Source organism: Zootoca vivipara, chromosome 13, assembly GCF_965207765.1.
Source record: "Zootoca vivipara chromosome 13, rZooViv2.hap1.1, whole genome shotgun sequence".
NCBI lineage: Eukaryota > Metazoa > Chordata > Lepidosauria > Squamata > Lacertidae > Zootoca > Zootoca vivipara.
This window is the reverse complement of record NC_142596.1, coordinates 10,133,759-10,154,810: the sequence shown is the minus strand read 5'-3', so window position 1 is coordinate 10,154,810 and position 21,052 is coordinate 10,133,759. Positions and strand designations below refer to the sequence as shown.

Sequence of the window (21,052 nt, the reverse complement as noted above, 5' to 3'; positions counted from 1 at the left end):
TGGCCAGATGGGCGGGGTATAAATACATTATTTATTATTATTATTATTATTATTATTATTATTATTATTATTATTATTACAACAACTCTCAAAACCCTCTGCCTGACTTTCAGGAGATCCACTCCCAGCAGACAGTACAAAGCTAGATGGTCTGACTCCATATAAAAGGCAGCTCCATATGTTTAGATACTTTCTCACGGTTCAAATATTAACACTGTTTATCATTAGCTTGTGTATCTGGGAGGTTTCTATTTCAGTATGCATTCTTCATTTTGGTTCCAGTATATTTATTTTGTTTTACTGGGGAAGCTGATAATAAATGCAGTCTTTGGGACGTAGACATTTCAATGGGGTACTTTTAACTTCATTATCCAGGCTTGCTACAATACCTGGCACCTGTTTTGTGTTGAGCTAGATGGAAACATTAGATCAGATGGATTTTTATTTAAGGAAAACATTTTAAATAAGCTCTGTTTGCATCTGAATTTCAAATCTTATTTTATGTTGTGCTCTCTCTCTCTCTAAGCTTACACATTCTTGATGTTTTTACATTTTGAAGATTGCATTTATTATAGAGGTTCTCTTCTGGAGGGCCATACAGGTCACACACACTATTCTGGAAGTTAACCCACGGTTTGCAAGCTAACTTGCAAATAATTTAATAGTTATACAGTGTGATTGCACTGTTGATCTTAAAACTTGCTTTGTTGGTCTGTGATCCAGGGATGGGGAACCTGTGGCCCTCCCACCTCCCATTAGCCATAGCCAGCAGAGCCAATGGTCAGAGATTGTGGGACTTATAGCCTAGCAACATCGGGAGGGCCACACTGATCTAACCCAAATGTACCACTTCTTCATCTTCTTGTTGTTGGATAGTCACCACACTATACAGACATATTCACTCCAATTTCCAGCTATCAAATCTCCAAGGATGAAAATGATGGCTCATTGCTCATGGAGATCCATCAAGATCCCACCCCATTATGATTTATACAGTTCTGTTATTCTCAGGGTCCACCTCAAGCTCCCATACCTGGGTAGTTCTGCATCATAACAGTGGGCATGCCGCGGTAACTGGGATGGTTGGGATCATATGACTGGCTGTAGGAGTAGCCGTGCATGTAAGGGATGTAGGACTGATGCTGGCTGAGAGGTGAAGACACTGGGACATGGGTGCTGGGTCTGGGTTCCTTCGCCACTAAGCGCGATTCCTCACTGGAGGGCACTTTGCAGTCGGAGCTTGTGCTCTCCTTCCCATCCTCCTTAGCAATGGGCTCTTTGCTGCGGCTCCTCTCCTCCTTTAACTTTCGATCTCTTTCTTCCTTCCACCGCTCATCCTCTGTCTTGATGTCAGAGTATTTAGCAGGGTAAACGTAAGTCCACATGCGAGGCTCAGCTTCCTGTAGCAAGATACAGTCAAGGATGTCAGGTGTCTAGAATCAAAGACAGGGGTCAGCAACGTTTTTCAGCCGTGGGCCGGTCCACCGTCTCTCAGACCATGTGGTGGGCCAGACTATATTTTTTTTGGGGGGGGGGAATGAATAAATTCCTATGCCCCACAAATAACCCAGAGATGCATTTTAAATAAAAGCACACATCCTACTCATGTAAAAACACGCCGATTCCCGAACGTCCTTGGGCCGGATTGAGAAGGCAATTGGGCAGCATCTGGCCCACGGGCCTTAGGTTGCCTACCCCTGATCAAAGGCATTTCTGAAGTCCTGGAAATCTCAGATTTGACTTAAAATTAAGGGCCTTTGTGGGTGCAATTAAAGGGGGGAAACCACAGGTAGCATCCACCAAAGCCTCACCAGTGAAAGAAAAATGAGCAAGATTTCTGCCCTCCACATACTTCCTCTTAACTATTTATTACTGTTGTCCTGTAGTAGGCTCTTTTGTGCTTTCCTGCCATCACCCAAATCCTTGTCCAGAAGTTGATATTCTGCATTCCTACAAATTTTGGAATGCAAGTTATGCACAAGCTTAGGTAAATATTCTTTACTCATTCTTGAGCTCTGACGAATCATCTTATTAAATTTGTTACCACTCCAAAGTGTGGGGATTATGTTGGCAGAGCTGAGGTTTTTTTTAAAAAAGAAACTGGGCATCAAGTTATCCCAGCAATCTTATTAGAACATAGATTTTGAAGCTCTGACCAGTGTTTTTTTTCCGTTAAAAAATGTTTAGGGGTACTCTCATTTTCCTACTCATTGAAATACTGCCCCTCAATGAGGCCAAACTTAGATTCACAAAATATTTAGGGGTATGCATCCCCCTGCATCCCCCCAGGAAAAAAGCACTGGCTCTGACCAAAGAAAGAGGAAAGCTTCACACCTCATAGCCCTCACCACTATCTAGGCCAGGCATCCCCAAACTGCGGCCCTCCAGATGTTTTGGCCTACAACTCCCATTATCCCTAGCTATCAGGATCAGTGGTCAGGGATGATGGGAATTGTAGTCCAAAACATCTGGAGGGCCGAAGTTTGGGGATGCCTGATCTAGGCTGTAGGTCCCCAAACCCAGACAACTACACTTGTCCAAGAGCAACATGTCAATTCATTCAGTGCCGGCAATGGACACCCAACTTCAGGGGTCAGCAAACCTTTTCAGTAGGGGGCCAGGCCACTGTCCCTCAGACCTTGTGGGGGGCTGGACTATATTTTTTGGGGGGAAATGACCGAATTTCTATGTCCCACAAATAATCCAGAGATGCATTTTAAATAAAAGGACACATTCTACTCATGTAAAAACATGCTGATTCCCGGACCGCCCCCGGGCCGGATTGGGCCGCATCCAGCCCCCGAGCCTTAGTTTGGGAACCCCTGCCCAACTTCATCACTTTCAGTCACAATCACTCTGCCCCTGGCCTAGGTATGAGTAAGGGGATGGATGACCGCAAAGGAACAAGAGGTAACAGAAACAAAAAAATATGAGAAACACACAAACAATCTCATTTGGACTGGTTTAGCCCTCTCTTCCTTCCCTACAGAATATTTCTCTCTGCAACCTCTTGCATGACAGTGTGAACGGTTCACAATGTTGGCCATCACAGAGGCAGCTGGCACTTACCCCACCCGTATCATGTATCAAAATGTGATCATACAAAGTGGGGCAACTCTGGTTCCAGTGTTCAGCCACTGGTCCAACACAATACCCACTGGAAGCTATGTCTGACTCAGTCAAAGAGCAAACTGTCTCTGAGAACCAGTCTGAAGCCCTGTGCTCTTCAGTATTACTGCACTGATCTAGAGAACAGCTAGTTTGCATCTCCCCAAAAGATTATTTGAGACCAATCAATTCTCTCCTCTACATTTCCCAAAGCCCTCATGTTTTAAAAAGAAACAGTATAATAATCTGTAAGATAGAGACACACTAGCCCATCAGCAGGAATCACCACAGTCACTTAAAAATGGCTATAACACCACTGAGGTTAATTCATGGTTAGACTGGTTGTCTAAAAGCTAGGGGCCACATGCTGATGAGGAAAAAATAGGAATCAAACACCATCAAATGGTATGTGGGCCTGCTCCATCTGTCCATATAGTTCTGCAGCTTACATTCATATATGCAAAGATCCAAAAGTTAGGAAACTGAGCAAGCATCAATGAGAACTAACACACTCCTCCTTTCTTTCCCTTGGCAACAGGCAGCCACATTCTAGGACCTAGTTCAGGGAGTGCTCACTGTCTTGGCAGCTGCTCTTCTCATCTCAGCCACTCAAACACACACACACACACACTCCTGCTTACCTGTGAGTACCAGAGTACTGGGTCCACCTCAGCCTGCCGTCCACAGTCCAAACCTGCCTTTGACTCTGTCTCTTTCCCCAGATGGCTTTCACTTAATTTCCCCTTGAGGCCTTCTACAGTTTGGCCTTGGAGCTTTGAGGAATTCTCCAACTTGGGAATTATGACTGACTTGGCTACATCACTCCCCTGATCCTTGGTCTTGCTCAGTCCAGATTTGACCAGGTCAGTCAGGCTGGGGGCTTTGGTCAGTGTGGGAGGTAGAGACGGCTTCTGCTTCCATTCCTCCTTGAGTGCCACCTCTCTCTCTTTTAGCCCCAGCTCTACTTTCTTGTCAATCCCACGCTGCTGCTGCTCCAGACTCTGGCGCTGCTTTTGCTGGTCTTCGTACTGCTGACGGTAGGCGGGGTTAGTGCTGAGCAGATGGGCATGGTAGCCTTGTTCACTATAGCCATAAGGAGGCACGTAGGCATACTGGTTATAGTAAAGAGACTGCATGTACATATTGGACCTCTGCTGGATGACAGACGGCTGCTGGCTGGAAGGACCCAGGTCTGCCTTCTTCTCCTCACAAACCTCGTTCTTCACTTTCACCTCTGGGCTCGGTGGCTCCTCATCTTTCTTCATTTTCAGGGCCTGACTGTCTATGGTGGCTTGGCTGTTGGGATTAATGGAACCAGGACTTGACTGTGCATAACCCGGAGAGTAATAAGCCTCAAATCCTTGATAATAGGGAGAGTCCTTGTTTTGAGGTTGTGAGGGAAAGAGGGCTTTTTTGGCCCCTTCCTTGGCAAGCTGCTCAGGGTCCTTTGCCTTCATGCTCTCCAGCTTGCCTTCACCATCCTCCCCTGCATCTGAGATGTCAGAATAGGCTGGGCTGTTTGTTTTCACAGAGCTAGCTTCAGCACCATTTTGAGTAACAACATGAAGTGGAGTCATGGGTTGTGTGGGTGCTGCACTATCAAGTCGGCTGGCACCCCCAATGGATGGGCTTGGGGCATTATCAGTGAAGCTGTAGATCTTATCTGCCTCAGCCTTGATGCTGGCAAGGCGGCTCTGGTGGGGGTCAGATGAGCCATTCAGGAGACTCTCTCCTTTTGCCCCAAGGTCACTGGGCTCTCCCCGGAAGGGGCTCTTCCCTTCCTCAGGTCGACACACTTTCCCAGGAGTCAAGGGGCTCTCTATTTCCTTGGACTCTTTTTTCTTCTTATCCTTCTTCTTCTTGTCCTTGGCAGGAGTAAGTGCGGGACTGACCGTGAAAGGCTCTCCCATTACAGTTGGCTTGGGTTGAATAGGTTTCAGCTGGGGACTGTTGGGCATGGCCTGAACCACTGTGGTGGTGAGACCAGTGGAGGAGCCAGGGCTGGTAGCAGTGAATGTAGCTGTTTGGAAGGTGTAGATTTGTGGTGGGATGGCTGGGGCTATGGGTCGAGCAGACTTGATGCTCTTTGATGATATCTTCTCAGGCTTGACACTGACAGGCTTTTTAGCTTTTTCTTTGTCACTGCTCCTCTTCTCCACTGAGTCAAAGCCATCATTGCTTGTCTCATCAGCTACCAGAGGGCCATCCTCAGAGCCATCATTGGACAGAGCACCAGAGTCAGGGTCTCCTTCGCCACCAAGCTTCTTTTTGCAAGCAGCCTTGGGGTTGAACTTGCTTGATGGTGAGGGACTGTGCGGTTCCATCAGCCGTACTTTGGGAGTAGTTGATCGAGCCGGGGAGACTGAGCCCTTCTGGCTACCAGAAGCACCATTACAGCTGCCCAGGTCAGCTGGAAGAGATGACTCCTCCCCATACTCACTATCCCCATCAGCTTCAGGTTTGCTGTCATCATCTGTGTGTGCATGAGCCTGGTGATACTTGAGTCCATTGATGTGCTTATACTTTTTGCTACAGTTGGGGTGGGGACAATCAATGAGAATGGGGGAAGGGCAGTTCCTGTCAAGAATGGCGGGTTCTACCTTGACAGTTGTGGCAACTGCTGCAGCAGCTGCTGCCGCCGCAGCCATTGGTGTAGCAGCTGAACCCATGGAGTTTGTACGAACACGCTTGCTCCCCTTGGAGTCTTCAGAACTTGAATTCACTTCCATGTCAGAAAGGGGCTTGCTCTTACGCTTGGTCACTGATGAAGGGCTGGCCTTGACATCCTCAGTTGTGCCGCTGGGTGGGAGGCGGTGCTCAGAGGAGTTCTGGCTGCCTCTGCGTCCCTTGCTATTGGCCCCTGCCCGAGTCTTGCTGCTGTTGCTTGCCCCTTTGCTATCAGAGGCTGCTGTGCTCTCATTCATGGGAGGGTTACTGTTGGGTCTCATGCGCTTGCCTCTCCCTCGACCATTTCGCATCTCCAGGTCACTGGTGGGAGAATCACAGAACCTAGGAGATAACAGAACAGGGCTTAGAAACATTCAAGGTTAGACTTCAAGCCATGCCCACCCTCTGCAATTGGCTCTTGCCTCAAAAGCTACCACAAAGTGATTGAGAGAGTACTAGAGTCTCTGGCACAATTCTCCTGCTCTTATCTGCAAGGCTACTATATACACACATCCTTGGCTGGGTTTCCCAGGAGTAGGCAAGCAGGAGGCATACATACACTGTTTTCTAAATCAGGAGGAGGCAGACTGTATGGCCCTTAGGGTTCTTTTCAGACACCTGCAGAACCGCGTTAGAATCCTGAGACTTCTAGCTTTTAACATATCTATTTCAAGCATTTAAAAATGGAAGGACTGTTCCGCAACTTCTAAAACAAGATGTAAACTCAAGCCAAATTAATAGATGATTGTCCCTAGGAACCATACTGATACAAAGAGGAGTGCAACAGTTAAACTCCCTCAAAGGAGATGAGGTACAGTAACTGAGCTCAGTTTTTCTAGGGAGAAATTGCATCCATGGCAAACTGCATGGTAATCAGATAGGACAGCAACACTGGCTACAGAGAACTTCAAATTTAAATCAGAATAATTCTTCCTGCCTAGGACAGAACAGGGCATCTGCTTTAGTTCTTATTCCAGCCTGCTCCCATACCAGGCATCCTCAAACTGCGGCCCTCCAGATGTTTTGGCCTACAACTCCCATGATCCCTAGCTAACAGGACCAGTGGTCAGGGATGATGGGAATTGTAGTCCAAAACATCTGGAGGGCCGAAGTTTGGGGATGCCTGTCCTATACATTGCCTTCTCCTTACAGTATGACAGTTTCTCAGTGTTGCCCAAAATCAAAGTATCTATCCTCTAGCTGCAGAATCCCACATGGCAGGCAGCTAATGAGTGAGAGGAAAAAGTCACCAAGCACACTACAGGAAGAGCCTTTTTGCCTTACGCTTTACCTGGGTGGTGCCCAATCATGCTGTGTGCAATCCAGTAGTGTCCCCACATAAGTCTTATTCCTCCAGGTGACATTCACCACCAGCATACCTGCAGGAGCAAAAGGGAGGATTGTGAACACTCAGTTCTCTTGCAAATCTTGCCCCATCCTCAGCCTACAACTTAGCCACAATGCAGAAACATCCTGCTAAACAGGTCAGAACAAGTATGGGTGGAGACAGTTACCAAAGCCTGCAGCAGAACTCAGGTAGCACTTGCTTGGGGCTTTGTATTCATTTAGTTATTTGGCCATCAATACAAATGAAGAACCCCCACCTTACTGGTTGTGTGGCTGTAGTCTGTTCAGAATAGTCCTCAAGGTCAGGATTTTGATAATATTGCTGCTATAAACAGCACACATAAACAGCTCTATGTTTATTTAATGCACTGGTCATATCTTCAATTCTGCACAAAGCAGTATTATTAGGAAACACAGGTGCTCTTGTGGGGTGGAATTCACAGCTATGGCCAACATCTGCCTCAGAGGTACCCTTACCTTTCCAACACATTTTTTTCTCTGCCAAACAGTCTAACTGGCCAAAAGCTGGTGCCCAAAGTAGCTCTATTACTGAACAACTGAAGAGCTTATAAACACTTCCACTAACCTCATCTTTGTATTTCCCAAAACATATGATGGTTCACACATTTACAGAAGAATTAGGTCCACAGGTGGGGCACCACTTTTGTTTTGCAGACTCGATAAATACATGGCTAACCCTCTGAGGGCCACATCCAACAGCGGGGTGAGACTACACAGCTGACTTCATGATGTTAGATGAAATTCTCCATGGAAAACCATGGAGCTTATCCTTGGTACCAAATTTGAACAGTGCCAAATTTGGGCTCCTTGATCACAGCAGTCACGAAATTAAAAGACGCCTGCTTCTTGGGAGAAAAGCAATGACAAACCTAGATAGCATCTTAAAAAGCAGAGACATCACCTTGCCGACAAAGGTCCGTATAGTTAAAGCTATGGTTTTCCCAGTAGTGATGTATGGAAGTGAGAGCTGGACCATAAAGAAGGCTGATCGCCGAAAAATTGGTGCTTTTGAAGTATGGTGCTGGAGGAGACTCTTGAGAGTCCCATGGACTGCAAGAAGATCAAACCTATCCATTCTGAAGGAAATCAGCCCTGAGTGCTCACTGGAAGGACAGATCGTGAAGCTGAGGCTCCAATACTTTGGCCACCTCATGAGAAGAGAAGAATCCTTGGAAAAGACCCTGATGTTGGGAAAGATTGAGGGCACTAGGAGAAGGGGACGACAGAGGACGAGATGGTTGGACAGTGTTCTTGAAGCCACCAACATGAGTTTGACCAAACTGCGGGAGGCAGTGCAAGACAGGAGTGCCTGGCGTGCTATGGTCCATGGGGTCACGAAGAGTCGGACACGACTAAACGACTAAACGACAACAAATGCGATCCCCACTGCAAATGAACAATCAGGAGCATTCCTGTCAGCTGTGACTGTAACTGTCCCACAGCTAATGCTTTAAGATGTCAGGTGAATGACAGGTGGGCATGGCTGGTCAAAAATAGCCTTTATGGGCCAAACTGAGCGATCTGGCAAGCAAAATTTGGTCCATATGTTGGAGATTCTCCACCATTGCTCAAACCCCATCCAAGGGCAAACAACTTCTGAGGGCTGAAACTTGCACCGCTCTGCATTCATTCTGAGTCTCTCTCTTTTGGAGCAGAAGCTGGGGCTAAAGACTCTGTACTAGACAACACATGCCCTACTGAGGAACTTGTCTCTCTAATCCCATATCAAGAAAATATTAAAACAGGAGTGGGGATCTCAATAAAGGATTATTGATTGCATAGAATAGACTCATAAGCACTCCTAGGCCAGCTGTGCTCAGCTGTCCAGTTTCAAAATTTGTAGAGCTCACTCAGGATACTCTTTGTCTGCAGACTTAGTTTATAGGTCTATCATGAAGTCTCAGAAGGAGCAAATATTTGAAATAACCAGCTATGAAAAATATAGGGACCTTTTTAATCTTCATTTTCAAATTGGGGTCAAAAATTTCTCTCTCAAACAGAAGCAAGCACTTGTTAATGACCTACAGTTTCTGGGTTTCACCACAGAAACGACTGAGTCTGTTCTTCCAGGTCCCTACCAACACCTGCCATGTGCATTGTCAGAACCCAAAGAGTGCTCACTAATGGTTCCTTGTCATCCTGGAAAACAACAACAACTGGGATGCCACAGGGTTCTGTTCTGGGCTCGTTGTTGTTCAACAACTTTATAAATGTCTTGGAGAAAGGAATTGAGAGGATGCTAATCAAATTTTCAGATCACACCAAACTGGGAGGGGTAGTTAATGCCACAGAAGACAGATTCAGGATTCAATATGGACTTAAAATATTGGAGAACTGGGTCCAACTGAACATTATTGTTTCAATAAGGACAAATGTAAGGTTCTACACTTAGACAAGAAGAATCAGCTGTACCAATATAAAAAGGGGAACATATGGCTTGCAAGTAGCATATGTGAAAAGGATCTAGGGGTCTTAGCAAGTTTAATGTGAGTTTAACAGTATGGCACAGCAGCAAAAAAAGCTAATACTATTGTAAGCTGCATCAACAGAAGTATGGTGTCCAGGTCGCAGGAACTAATAGTACCGTTCTATTCTGCCTTGGTCAGACCACACCTGGAATATTGTGTCTAGTTCTGGGCACCACAATTTAAGAAGAATATCGATAAGCTGAAATGGGTGCAGAGGAGGGCGACCAATATGATCAAGGGTCCAGAAACCAATGGGACTGGGGGTCTGCAATGTGTTCATTGGCAGGCTAGTTGTCTTGGTGAGAGCTCTTCTGACTGTGGGACTGTGAAACTCAGAATGTTAGGAAGTGCAGACAAAGCCTTGATTTTTAGTTTTAACTTTACAAATTGTTGGAGAAGGCTCCCTGCCTCCTCAGAAAGCTCTCAGCATCTTGGCTCCTCTGCTGCCCACACCACTTCCCATTCCACCCAACATCCTTCCTGAAGTTCCAGGATCTATCTTCCTGCAGGTGTCACCATCATCCAGCAGGCTCCGGGAGCTCTTCAATGCAAGGCTGCTTTGTAAAGCTTTATGCTCAGGCTTCACACACTGCTTTCCTGCAGAGCCTTACAAGTTAATTGTGTGGCAAGACGCCAGCAGCTGCTTCCATCTCGGAGCTGGCAGGTCAGATTAGGAAGGACGTTCTGGCAGTCTGCCTGCTGCCATGATCACAGGAGAAAGATGAAGAGCTCTGTAAAGCAGAGACCTCAGCGGTGGTTGAGCTGCCCCCTCCCTTTGCCTGCTGCTCTGGCAACCAAACAAAGCACAAGACTAATTGTAACTCCTGCCCGACACACCGTGTCCTAGATTTAACCTACCTCAATCAATCACACACAAAAAATCCCTCCAGCAAATACATTCAGAATTATTTTGTGAAATGCAAGATGATTTGCGATGCAGCCTTTGCCTCTGAAGAACCACCATAGTTGGGGAAGAAGGGGGAAGGAGAGAAGTGGAAGGGCTATGTTCAGCCAGCACTAGCAATCCAGAGCCAATTACAATTAAGGCATTTGGAATTGCTGTAAGACTGGAGAAGGAGAGACCTTATCAAAGCATTACAAACCTACTAGGTTCTGGCAGTAACCCTGCTTTTCATGCTACTCCTAAGCTCATCCCTAGTGCTTTCTAACAGCAAATCAGGATAATAATCCCCACTTTTATAGGGCCAAAGAGATGCAGCACCAGCTCATCTAAAAACCACAAATCCAGCTGCTGAGGCAAGACTCCTTGGTCAGAGACTCCAAACTGCAGCCCTTTTACTGGTGGCAAGTTCAGATCCAGAGGGATGACAACTATTAAGATACCTAGATTGTTTTCAGACCAAGGGTCTTTTGAGTCTATTGTTTTTGTATGTAATAGATATGCAGCTGTAACTCAGATGTTGTAGGGGTATCCAGAAAGGTTTCCCCAAGGAAACATTTCTGTTGCAAGTAAAATGCATTTTTCCCTGGCACACATATGGAGAAAATGACTACTGCGTGGAATGCACAAGCATCACAGACCCTGAATGCTCATGACACCACTGGGGATAAATGACACGCATTCACCTCCCAGGTGCCATTTTGCCAACAATTTTTAAGGTTACTTAATTTTCATTCATTTATTTGAATCCACCACATTTCCTTTGTTTCTTTCACGTCTATTGCCTCATCCTTGCCCCTTTTCCTTATGCCTCAATATCATAGACTGTAAACCTGCAGGATTATTTTGAATTGTAAAGAATCTAGTTATAGCTATAAATAATAGTTATAAATACACAAATGTACCTTAACAGACTCCAATACTGAAGTGCACATCTCCACATATATTTTAAACCAGCCCCAAGTCTCCATTGCTATGAAGAGAAGCAACAGCTTAAGAAGCATTTTTCTTCCTTTCCAAATTGTCTGCTTTCACAAAACCTATCATTTTCTGTTTCCCATGACTTATAATCATTAGCCCCTAGGGCAGACAGCTGGGGTGGGAATGCAGGGAGAGGACTGTATTTCATTTTTGAAAAAAGATGTTAAAACTGTGGCAGCTAGGGCTATACAAGGTTTCAAAATTGTATATATTCTCTAATTTGGATACAACTCAGTTTGCTAAATTTGAGTTTTCAGTAATGCAAAAAATCACCATAATCATAAATCACCATTTTGTATGCACAAAATCACCATAATGACATTGCCTTCTTCTACCCAGAGACTGTGAGCTGCCACCTTTTTTTCACAAAAAAGAACCCCTCTCAAAACAAAAAAGGGAACATCACAACCCCAAGATAAAATGAAAGGCATGAAATCCAGGAAAATATGCTTCTGAAAATATGCTTCTGACGTTTCCTTTGTGCAGCAGCTGCTGTTGCCATGCAGTGATCCTTGTTGCTATGAAGATCTCCATGTCAGACAATAGCTTTTTAGCTCTAAGCACTATTGCTATTGGCTAAGATATTTCCCAGGTGAGCAGTGATGGTGCTTGAATCATCAGTTTTAGGGGTTGGTTGAAATTGGACCTCCCCCACATGGAGCAGGTATGGGGAGACTGGAGGCTCTCTTTAGTTACAAGGCTTCCTCCCTCCTCCCCAACCCCCAGTGGCATTAATCACAGCAAGAGGAAAATAGGAGCCTGGCAACTCATAAGGCAGCAAGTGGTGTGCTGCATTCCAGTATAATTAGATCCATTAACGATCCCAGCAGATCAGAATAAGGCCTAACAGAATTAGGAAAACTGCTAAGACAGCTGTCTTAAATGCCTTAAAATGTCCATAGATGTATTTAACACAACATATTCTTGTGAAAGGCAGGCAGAAGGAACAAGCAGCAGTTAGAAGGCTGCTGCCATGCTAAGCAGATAGCCAGGAAATAGCTGCCTATGGAACATAAAGAAGTGCTACAACTTTTGCATAAGTTGACGGCCTCAGAAGCAGATAGTACCCCAGCCATGCAAACAATTCCACAAAAAATGTAGCATTTCATCTTGCCACAAAAATACTGTACAGACACCAGTCATTTGTGACACAGAGGCCTGAAAGGAGAGAATGTACCAGTTTATTTTACCCTTCCCGTGCCAGACAACCTGAAAGGGATTTTTACCTGCTGCAGACAACCAAGTGAGAGTACAAACCTGAAACTACCCCATGGGAGGTCATTAAAGAAACGTGTTCTCATAACCTAACCTTGTTGGTTAACTACTACTGAGGATTTGCTACCTGCCCACGCTGGTCAAACCTGCTGAAACCCTATGGGGAGTTTTTATCTGTCCTCCTGAAGTACTAAGTACTAACTCCTTGCTTTGTTGTTCATTTCAACTTCTACCAGCTTCCATAATGTGGCAACATCAGCTGCGGACACTAGAGCACCAACAGCATTGTACACACAGAAAAGAGAACTAGGACTCATGAGAAGGGTGTGCTTACATGTTAAGAAACCAAAGAATAAGCCTGGTGTTGATTCTTTTTTATTATTATTGTTATCTTTCAAATTCCTTTTTATAATAACTGGAAATAAAATTCTGCTATTTGTCATATACTGTATATATTTTGCCTCAGCATCTAACACAATGTAAGAGAAATGACCTAAGCCAGCAAAACTGTAAACATTAACCTGAACTCCATTAAGTGGGGAGGGTGACAGGAACCTCTTGCCACATACATTAACCAGACTCCACATACTCAAGTCAGCCAATGATGCAATAGTTCCAAACTGCTTTGAAGGATGTGCAGCCTCTGATGTGAGAGAAAATCATCACTTCTGACAGCAGGGACCAAGCAGCAGTCAAGAGTAGCCTCACAGGCAAGATCTTTGCACACATTGCACTGAATGAGTACAGGTTAAAAATAGCTGAGCTACAGGAATCACAAAATACCTCCTAGGCAAGACCTGAAATCATAGCTGATCTTTAAAGAAGAAAAGAAAAAAGACTAACATGAAAGGACAGGCTGCAAAAACCATTAAAAGCCAAGAGCAAGAGGGAAGGCAGCCAGCAGCATAAGACAAGTGCCATACTCTGCCTGCCTCCTAAAGCAGCATTCTCTGAAACACATATAGGAGGACTGGACATTGCTATATCATGAGATATGTAAACTACATAATTATGGGTGCCACTACCACAGCATCCAGAGGAATAATGGGCCTGCCCCACAGTATCCTGATATTCCAGAGGGATGAGTCCCTGTGGCAAATTCTCTGCACATCAACGTTTTGATATGTGCCTGGTAAATTTAAGAGTGTAGAAGCAAGGAGGTGGGTGGCATCAATCAAGAGAAGATTACTACAAAAAGCAAATAATAGGCGATCCAGTGCTCACTGATCATCTCTTTCAGCCTTTACACAAAAAGCACTGGAGACACCAGTGTGCAGACCTAGCAATCTGAGAAAGAGCACCTGTCAGGGCTTTCTTTTCAAATAATAACTGCTTAGAACCTGTCAATTCCACTCTGCCTGGCATCATATTAAGATGGATATGTAACAGGCCAAGGAGATATATTTTACTTCTCAGCAAGATGCTGTCCTTGCATCACTTTCACTCAAGGTAATTGCCTACCTCCCAGTTTCTACTGGCTGTCTGTGTAGATTAATCACATCTCTTAAGGAGTAGAGGCAATGGGCTAGTGATTGTGGCAGAATGTGGACTGGCTTGCCAGGGTAGGAAATGCACTCATTGTTTTTAGAAGCAGGCACACCTGGCAAACATTCATTCTACCTCCAACTTAAAAGACTAATCTGAACAATGGTCCTGGGAGGAGGCTTTAGAAAATGCAAGGTCAGGAAGTGGGCAGAATGTAGAATTCAAACAAGGTGCAAATTTGTAGCAAGTAAGATGTTTTGCCCTCAGATCAAGTGATCCCCCCCCCCCATTTTTTTAGTTTATAATCAGAGTAAAACAGGCACTCTAAAGGTGAAGGAAAAAAACCTTTCAAGTGCCTAAATATAGGAACCCAGAACAGCAAAATCAAGGCAACAGGCATGACCAAGTTTTTAGACCTGGTGTAGTGTTTTATCTCAATACCTAGGTGCTGCTTCACTGTTTGTGAAGAAGTGTGACTGCTGAAGAAGATAGGATGCAAGTACACCCCAGAAGCCTCTACAGTGTGTTCTCATTTTGCCAGCTTTTATCCTGGACTACACCACTTCCAAAGAACAATACTGACCCAATTAAGAGCAATTTGCATTATGACAGAGTCCCCTGGGGCAACATTCATTTTGTGCAATGCTACACAAATTGAACTAGGCTGGGATACAGCATTTGAACCATCAGTTGACCAGCACTACTCTTAAAACAAACATACTGAAGGACACCTACCGTCTTCTGTCTCCTGCCATACGATGCCCTCCAGATTGACACTGGTGCCAGGTTCACAGGGGCCCAAGCACTCTGGCTCCGTAGCAAGAGCCACATCACATGTGTTCACCCCTACAGAGCGAGTGCGTACCATTATCTGCTCACATGGTGATGAGATATCACTGTTGACAACGGGAACAAGAAGATGCAATGGTAGCACTGCAGGGGTGGACACTGGAGACTCCATCTGGAAAAAGAGAAAATACAAATGAATACAGATGGATAAGGCCAGCTGGGTCTTCCTTCTGTCTGCAACACCCCAAAATTGAGATGGTCTGGCATTTAGGTCCTGTATTTGCCACTTGGATCTTAGCTTTAGGATCAGTGTCACAAGTTCTTACTCAATGTTTACTGGAGAACCGAATCTAGGTGCTTTTTGCACTCCCAACTTGTGAATGGAAATTATAGCATTTTACAAATTAAGTTTTGACTCATCCAGCCCCCTCCTCCTCGTATGCCTCCTAACACATGCAGCTCTTATTTAAAAGGGAAAAGGAGACCAAGGCCTAGCTCTGACCTAGGTAGTAAGCTTCTTTCTGGGTTATAGATGAGACCTCATATGGACAGTGTGTGTGTGTGTGTGTGTGTGTGTGTGTGTGTGTGTGTGTGTGTGCGTGCGTACACACACACACACAATATAAAACTGGCACAATGGGTAGAGGGGTGGGCTAGACCTCTTTCTCCTTGATATTTAAGGATTCCCCCTCCCCCACTCTGGGGTTATTTTTATAGGAAGGAGCATTAAATCACACAAGTCCTGCATCCATAGTCTGATGTGGTACAAGCCACACATAGGTTTACCGCCTTGGTGTGAACTAGGCACAAGGCAACCTGGTTATTGGCCAGTGTGTATTCTATATAAACAGATTCCAATATGGTAGGTGCAAGTTATCCCCTGAAGCCTTCCACCAAGTGATCACGTTGCTACTACAAAGAGCAGGAAAATAACCACTAAAACGCAGGTCACATCTGTCACATATGAAGAAAAGGCAATTTCAGGGTCTTATCCAACCTGCCCATTTCCCTCTCCCAATTTATCTCCCTCTCCCAATTTAAGTAACCACCTTATAAAGGAAATCCCTCAGCCACCCCTGAAAGAGAATCTGCAGCATGAAGATGCTGGCTGCTCAGACAGAATCAGTTTTTGAGTACAAGGTTTCCAATTTGGCTTTTGCTGCCTCAAATAATCAGTTAATTCAAAAATTGTTCCAAATGCCACTCAACATTCAAGTGATGTTCTGGTAAGAACAGACACATTCCAATCAGGGGGATAAAGGCTTCAAGCTGTCATTTTGGAAAATCTGCCTGCTTGCTGGTGATTATAGCCTGCTGTTCTTGGTCTCAGATGAACCAAAAGCAAAAATCTCCAAGCCCATTTGCCAGAAGATACCCTGCACACTCTCTTTCCCATGGACATTCATGTACATAAAACCAGGAGTTATTTATGGAACATTACTGCCAACAGCCACACACACTCACTCAAACTAATTCTGGTTTTTGAACAGTTGTCAGATAATCCTCCTTAGCTGATGCCATCCCTCCCCCCCTCCCCCAACTAGCTATGTCTTTTTATAAAGTAATTAAATGCAATGGAAGAGAGCAAGTGGATTCTTGTGTGCCCAGTGCTGCACATCAGAAATACATCTCTACAATGTTCCAAAAAAAAAATCCTTGGGAGGGGAGAGTTGTACAGTATCATCACAAATACTGGTATATTGAACTCCCTTCAACTCTCCGGAATAATTGTGTCCAAAAACTTAGTAAGAAAATGGTGGGAAAGGGCAATTTCTATGTTAGCTAGTGCCCCTGAAAGAGGATGAGGAGGCAAAAGCACTTCGTTTACCCTTCAGTAAACACAATCTCATTAAATGTTCCCCGTCACACAAGCAATAACTGAGGGAAACAGCTGCCTCCCCTTTGGCAAGGTTCGGTGCCCAAGAACGTGGGCAATGCTGAGCTCTGGGGATGGATTTTCACTTCCAGTCATGTTAACATAGCAGAATGAAACACCCAGAGTGCCTTTTGCCTGCTTGCCTGCATTTGGCTCCTTCTCCTTCTGTGTATATCCTTGCTCTGGACAGCTGAACAAAGCAAATCCAATCTCATCAACATTTAATACTGGATGCTAGTTTAATCTGCAGTGATTGAGCTGGATGTATCTGCCCAGGCAGGTAGCAAAGCTTATGGCCTAGTTCTCTCAGAGGCAGTAAGTCTGTATCTTGATTGTACCAGTTCCCTCAGCCCTCACTTCAAGACCGAATGCTCTCTTGCAGGGGGGGAAAAATCATTCCTACACATTTCTAGCATGCTAGGACAAGGCTATAAATCTAGCCTGTATATATGGACGTACCACTTTCTCAGTACACTTCCCACATAGCCCAGACAACCTTTCAAACCATCAGGTTAACTTTGGTTAGTTTTAACTTCCAAACCATGGTTTTCAAATCTACTTCAACCCATAGTTTGGACGTTTGTGCCAACTATCGTTTGCCTGATTCACATCAAACTATGGGTAAAGTAAAGCCAGAAAATAGGGGAGGGAGAACATGGATGAATACTCAGCTCATGTTATCAATCTTCTATTCTTTGGCCCTTCAGCTGTTGCTGAACTAAAGTTCCCAACTTCCCTGGCCATTGGCCACGCTGGCTAGGACTGATAGGAACTGTAGCCCAAAAACATCTGTATGGCCACAGGTTAGCCATCTCTGCTGTAAGTCATGCTTGGGAGGATGAGGATTTGAGCCTGGCTTATATCTCTTGCATTTTAAAATGTCTCCTGGCAAAAGGACTGCCGTCTTCTGCACATGGTGGGGTATGTCACATTTTGCTGAGCAAGGCCCCAATGACTGCATTTATAAAATCAGGCCAATTTGCTTAGTTTCAAGCTTAGGAACTGCCTTCTGATAAAGATTGACAAGGAGACAGAAAAGAAACAGGCATGTAGAGACTAAGTAGCTACACTGTAATCACAATGCATTTGCAAAGATTGCAAAGATTCCCAAGGTGACTGGGAGCAAGAAAAGGTCTCAGTGGTGGCTGCATACCCCTCATCCTGACTAAGAGAGAATTTGCTTATTGAGACAATACCCTAGAGCAGTCTCACAACAATCTAATGCACATTTTGCCTTGATTCTGGCAACAGCTCTGACACCACCCTAAGAAGGAATGTAATCTACAGCCCCAACATGGTAGGCTTACACTTGCGCGTCGATGACCCATTACCCGCGTGGAGTAAATAAGACACAAGGACACATGATTTTAGGTTAATGGGTAAATAAAGGCCACAACTTTATTGGTTATAGCATGTGAGTGGTATTGGCTTAGGCACTGGACGGGAACACAACACGTGACTCCACCCTACCGGTGTGGAGACACTTAAAGATTAACAGTGGGAGGAGCTTGTTGATGCAAATACAACTGGAAGCTTCCCCTGACGTCACCGGGGGTCATGCCATGGCCCTAACCCAAGTAGGGCATTGGACGGGATCCACGACCGCCGGATCCCCTTAACGGGATACCCCTAGGAGGTAGGTGATGGCCTTAACCTGACCTCCGACACACAACACAGATACATCACATATTGAATAATCCAATGCCTAACCACCAATACCAAAAGTTGTGACGAATTGCTATGAGGTAGGTGAAAAAACCAAGAGGCCGCTGCCAATTTGCCAAATGGATAAAAAACTCCTACCAGGCCCCTTGGCAACCAAGGTGACCAACGGAAGTCCACAGCAAGGTCAAAGAAAAGGCAGGCCTAAAGGGAGGGAGGGAGGGAGGGAGGGAGGGTGAGTGGGTGGATGATCCGATGAGGGCAGGAATGCAAAGAGAAAAATCTCCTGCCGCGACGGCCATTTAAATGGAGCTGGACTCCGCCCCCTGTGAGCCCTATTGGCTGGCAGAGGGGCATGACGCCGCGGCGGGGAGGGGAGGGGCTGGTGCAGGGGGTGGCGGGCCCCGCACACAATCCCTCCCCTCTGGAAGGGAGGTGAGTCCTTCTCAGAATTTCTGCCAGCTGGACTGACACCCTCTGAAGAGCTCCCAGGTGGGGTCCCATCAATTGAAGTTGAGGATCAAGGTCACACTGCCACATAAGATACTAGAAACCTCTACCTGTTGCTTGTGAGAACAGAGAATGGAACTAACCAGCGGCTCCAGAAAACCCTGCTCTCTAATCCTGAGCAGATGCTCCCTCCTCTCACATACAGTGGTGCCTCGACTTACGAATTTAATCCATTCCAAAGGCACCTTCGTAGGTCAAAAAATTCATAAGTCGAAAAATGCCATTGGAAACGCAATTTCCCATAGGAATGCATTGGAAATGGAAAAATTCGCAAGTCGAAGCAACCCTATCTAAAAAATTCGTAAAAGTCTAAAAATCCCTATCTAAAACTGCCGCGGTTTCCTTTTGGATGTCGAGACATTCGTAAGCGCGTGGCCATTAGCCCCATTCGTAAGTCGAAAAATTCGGTTGTCAAGTCGTTCGTAAGTCGAGGTACCACTGTATTAAAGTAAAATACTTGGCAAGAAACCATGGTCACCTCATCTTGGAAGATGGAAACTGTTTCACCACAAAATACCCTGTAGACAGATCTGGGCACTTCTTGGTGCATTTAGAGTCAGGGTAGTTGCAGACTTGCAAACCCTTCAGTTGCTTTCTACTTTGAAAGGTAATCAGCACTCAGCAGAAGAACACTAATTGCCACTCCATCTTTGCTAATTATCATTTGGTCACATTTGTAATCTGCATTATGCCACAGAGCATAATAAGCAGCTTGCTGAGAACCATCTAATAAGTGAGGTGGCTTTATGGGATTTCATATTTCACTCTGCCATGGAACAAATGTAGTATCATTTATCAGCTGTCGGGGTGGAAGAAAGGAGACAGAAGGAAGGGAGAGCATGTGTAGCTCAATCCTCCCTGCAGCTTTTAAAGACACAGAAGGAAGGAAAATCTTAGAGTTTTTCTAAGAAGCCACGAGAGAATATACCCTGCTGACCAGAATACATTTCAGAGGAAGTACTGGGAGAAAAGGGAAGAATTGAAGCCTAACTTCACATGAAGAGTTACTCATCTCTCAATGGCAAGCCTCTGCATCTCATCTCTTCAGGTTACTGAGCTGCAAACAAGACCAGTGTATTTGCTCAACATAAAATACGAGACAGGCTGGTGGGGAAAGAAGAGAGCTGGGAATAATTAATCTCCCTATAGGTAGTAATTACATTGTGTTCTCCTCCTGTGCAAAAACTCCTGCTAGGCTCAGGATCTAAACAGATTGTCAGAGCCAGACATGCAATGAAAACTACTGGCAAGTGCAAATGTTGGACTGCAGAGAAAAAGTCTCCAAAAAAAATTACATCAGCCACTGCCAGATAAGCAAGCTGTGTTAGTGTGTTATAATGTCAAACGGTACATACCTGACTACACCAACTTCCAAGTCCCTTTAAAGCTTCATGCACTAGGTCATGAACATATAGGAAGGGATCTAGGACCCGCTCAATGAAAGTGAATCTTTTTGGACTTAACATAGCCACTATCTCTTCTTCCAAATCTTCCTGACCCATACATCCAAAATTCTGCATTGATGATCCACACATACACACTCCTTTTCCACTGCCCAGACTTACATCATCCTTCTGCATAGGTGCACTCAGTGAATAACTCTCAAGTGCTAGGGCAAAACAAATACACCAATGAAGTGCAAGTACCAATAGTGTCAGGGTCATCTTAAGCACATCCAACGCCGTGGTGCCCCCTACCTTTCCCAAAATTTAGAGCTCAGACCGCGGGGAGTACGTGGGCAAGCAGCTCCCCTCGCTGGAGTGGGGAGAAGCTCCGTAAAAAAAAGGCCAGGTTAAAAGGGCTGCTCATGGAGCCGCCGCCGCCATCTCGTCGTGGCTGCTGTCCACAATCATGATGGCTGGTATCGCGCGGATAGTGAGGAAAAGGCAGGCGGCTGCTTGGGCTCAGCTGGTGCGCTGATGGGGATGGGAAAGGGCTCGGGAGACGGAAGCGGCTGCAATGGCTCTTATAGCACCTCCATGCCCTGGCGACGAGCTGGGGGGAGGAGGTGGGTCGTGGTGT

The 21,052-nt window shown here is 45.3% G+C and overlaps 1 protein-coding gene across 7 annotated transcripts in view; it reads right to left on the bottom strand.

Moving 5' to 3' along the window:
* Positions 1-21,052, bottom strand: part of ZNF609 (zinc finger protein 609) — a 104,267-nt gene that overhangs the window by 3,997 nt on the left and 79,218 nt on the right. For all 7 annotated transcript variants that reach the window (XM_088657398.1, XM_035131162.3, XM_035131166.3 and 4 more), the window contains 4 exons: positions 14,929-15,154; positions 7,067-7,154; positions 3,750-6,117; positions 1,034-1,400 (listed from right to left, as the gene is read on the bottom strand). In XM_088657398.1, the coding sequence (XP_088513524.1) occupies positions 1,034-1,400; positions 3,750-6,117; positions 7,067-7,154; positions 14,929-15,154 (3,049 nt within the window). The remainder of the gene's footprint in view (positions 1-1,033; positions 1,401-3,749; positions 6,118-7,066; positions 7,155-14,928; positions 15,155-21,052) is intronic.